We start from the raw sequence: 3060 nt of genomic DNA, 5'->3' as shown, positions 1-3060 counted from the left end.
ATACTTCATTGCGGCTGCCCCTGCTAGTAAAACATCCCACTTTCCCCTGAACTTTCGGGCCCCTGTGAAAACGACACTGCCTACATTATTTCTAGCAACAACCTCGATTCTCACCTCTTCCTCATTCATTATCGCTGCTTCCACGTTAATTTTGATTACCCCTTCACCTGGTTTTTTCCATGATTTGCTACTCCCAAATCTGTTTTGGCAGGTAATGGTCGTAACTCTGGATGAAATAAGCCTGGTAATCTTGTACGTACCTCACAAAACTGGTGGCAAGCTATTGTGGTACGTGGGTTCCTTCCTCAAACAACGACTTGTTCCTGCTCGTCCAAGCAGCCCACGCAAGGGTAGCGAATAGGCAGAAGTCAAAGCTGGAGAGACCTTCTATCATATTGGCAAGAGTTTCATGGAACACTTCACTCAGCCAGATCTGAATCTCCTCCCATATGTGGCAATGAACCCATATTTCCCTTACTTTTTCGCAGTTGAACAATGCATGAGCTATGGACTCATAGCATTGTTACACCGTTGACACGTTTTTGTATCTCTGATATGCCTCCTATGGAGTTCGGTACCAACAGCCAGAGTGTTAGTACAAGCACGCCATAGGAAGTGTTTTAATTTCGGAGGACCAGCTAGGTTCCATACGCCTCTCCATACTTTTTCATTGATTACACTGCTCACAATACGATTCCCTAATATCCCCAGCTAATAAGCTGATTTTACAAAAAAGCACCTCGAAGAAGTCAGCGTCCAGAATAGAGAGTCCGGTTCAGCAACATCAACCAGTGGAAGCTCCTTAACAATTGCAATATCATCCTATGTCATGTGTAATGCCAAGGATGTCTCATTCCAACTACTCGTACTCGAATCAATCAGCTTATAAACTAACAAGTCTGAATCATGGAGACCGTTTGGAGGGGGATCAGGAGGTCTCATCACACTACTACTCGGCAGCCAGCAATCATGCCAGGACCGAATGCTCTTGCCATCCCCCACTCTCCAGCCCAATCCTTCTTTTAGAAGAGCTCTAGCCCCCCAAATACTCCTCCGTGTGAAGCTGGGGCAGTACCCGCGGTGAGCTTCTAAAAACTCTGTATTTTTGAAGTATCGGGCTTTTAAAACTCGATAGAGCAGTGTATCCTTCCTGTGAAGAAGCCTCCAGCCTTGTTTCGCTAACAGTGCTTGATTAAATATTTTCAGATCCCTGAACCCCATACCACCTTTAGCTTTCGGAAGGCATAAATCCTCCCATTTCTTCCAATGCATCTTCTTCTCCGCACCATTACCCCACCAAAAGCGAGTCAAGATAGCATGAATTTCATCAATGAGTCTGTCCGGGATCTTAAAAATTCCCATCAAGTAAGTAGGTATTGCTTGTGCTACAGCTTTGATGAGAATTTCTTTCCCGGCTCTTGACATAAGCTTTTCTTTCCACCCCTGCATTTTCTTCCAGATGCGATCTTTCAAGCCTGCGAAGATACTCTTTTTGGATTTCCCTATCACTGTTGGGATGCCAAGATACCTCTCATGTTTATCCACTTCTCTAACTCCCAACAGATTACATATTTCCTGTCTTCGGCTACCAGCAACATTTTTGCTAAAAACTGCTTCCGATTTATGAAAATTTATTTTTTTTCCCCGAAGCACGTTCATAAATCTGTAATACCCGAGCAATTTCTGAACATTCCGCAACACTGGCCTTGGTAAACAAGATGCTGTCATCTGCAAAAAATAAGTGAGAGATACTAGGAGCCCCATTACAAATTTTCGCCCCATTAATAATACCTTCTGCTGCTGCTTTTGATAACAAACAAGAGAATGCATCGGCTACTAGTAAAAATAAATACGGGGAGATGGGGTCACCCTATCTGAGTCCTCTCTGGGGTTTGAAATCACCTATCATATCTCCATGCAGTTTAAATTTGAAGGAATAACAGGATAAACAGTTCATAATTTTTTGAACCCAGGCATCTCTAAAATCAAACTTCACCATAACCTTTTCAACAAATCCCCACTCTACTCTGTCATAAGCTTTCATCATATCCAGCTTGAGAGCTACATTGCCATATCTACCCCCCCCCTCTATTCTTCATGCGTGAAAAACCTCGAAAGCTAGCAAAGCATTATCAGTAATTTGACGCCCAGGGACAAAAGCACTTTGTTGGGGGGAGATAAGCTTGGGTAGCAGTGGTTTTAGGCGGTTGTCTAGGCATTTTGATATTATTTTATAGATGACATTGTATAGGCTAATTGGTCTATACTCGGTTATTTTTTTTTTGGAACATGACATTTTGGGACAAGTACAATGCAAGTGTTACTAATACCAAAAATGTCCACTTGACCGTGCCACCAACTAACAATAAAACTCACAACATCATTCTTAATAATATGCCAAAATTTTTGGAAAAATAAATCATGCATACCGTCAGTTCCCGGCGCCTTATTAGGATGCATATCAAATAGAGCTATTTCCACCTCATTCGCCGTTGGGACCATGCATAATTCATCGTTCATTGTCTCTGTGATGCCGTGAGTAATGCCCATAAGAGCCTCATCAAAGTCAACAACTCCCTCAGTAGTAAAGAGTTGGGAAAAGTAGTTTGTGACTACCTCTGAAATTCCTTTCTCGTCTTGAATCCACTGCCCATTACTATCCTCCAACCCCACAATCATATTTTTTGCCTTTCTTGCACTTGCCTTGTGGTGGAAATAAGAAGTGTTCTTATCCCCATCACGAAGTTCATTCGTTCTAGCCCTTACATGCCAATACGATTCTTCAAGTAATTGTAATTGATCAATTTCCTCCGAAAGCTTTCTACATTGCTCTAATTTAGTGTTATCCATTATATCCACTTGCTCTACCCGTAGCTTCTCCTATGCAATTTTCATTCTCTTCGCTATATTACCAAAAGACTTGCCTGCCCATCTACCTAGGTCCGAAGATAGAGAGGCTATTTTCTCTGGCACCGAGAGCATTGCATCCCCTTTCCATGAAGCCTTAACGACTCTTTCACACTCTGGGTTCGATAGCCATAGAGACTCAAATTTGAAAAT

The 3060-nt window shown here is 42.4% G+C and overlaps 1 protein-coding gene across 1 annotated transcript; it reads right to left on the bottom strand.

Moving 5' to 3' along the window:
• Nucleotides 1-822: 822 nt before the first annotated feature.
• On the bottom strand, nucleotides 823-2850 carry LOC110728475. Its single transcript, XM_021908118.1, has 2 exons — nucleotides 2377-2850; nucleotides 823-1728 (listed from the first exon to the last, which is right to left on the bottom strand). Exons 1-2 carry the CDS (start codon nucleotides 2848-2850, stop codon nucleotides 823-825), a joined length of 1380 nt encoding a protein of 459 aa, XP_021763810.1.
• Between the last annotated feature and the right edge of the window lie 210 nt (nucleotides 2851-3060).

This window comes from Chenopodium quinoa, unplaced genomic scaffold (assembly GCF_001683475.1).
Source record: "Chenopodium quinoa cultivar QQ74 unplaced genomic scaffold, ASM168347v1, whole genome shotgun sequence".
Classification (NCBI taxonomy): Eukaryota; Viridiplantae; Streptophyta; class Magnoliopsida; order Caryophyllales; family Amaranthaceae; genus Chenopodium; species Chenopodium quinoa.
This window is presented reverse-complemented; position numbering and strand designations above follow the sequence as displayed.

Excerpts from the sequence above, each read along its gene's own strand:
- LOC110728475 (XM_021908118.1), bottom strand. The coding sequence starts at position 2,850 with ATGGATAACACTAAATTAGAGCAATGTAGAAAGCTTTCGGAGGAAATT. Across the intron at positions 1,729-2,376 it reads ATATTATTAAGAATGATGTT|ATGACAGCATCTTGTTTACC; the intron begins GTGAGTTTTATT and ends TATTTTTTGCAG.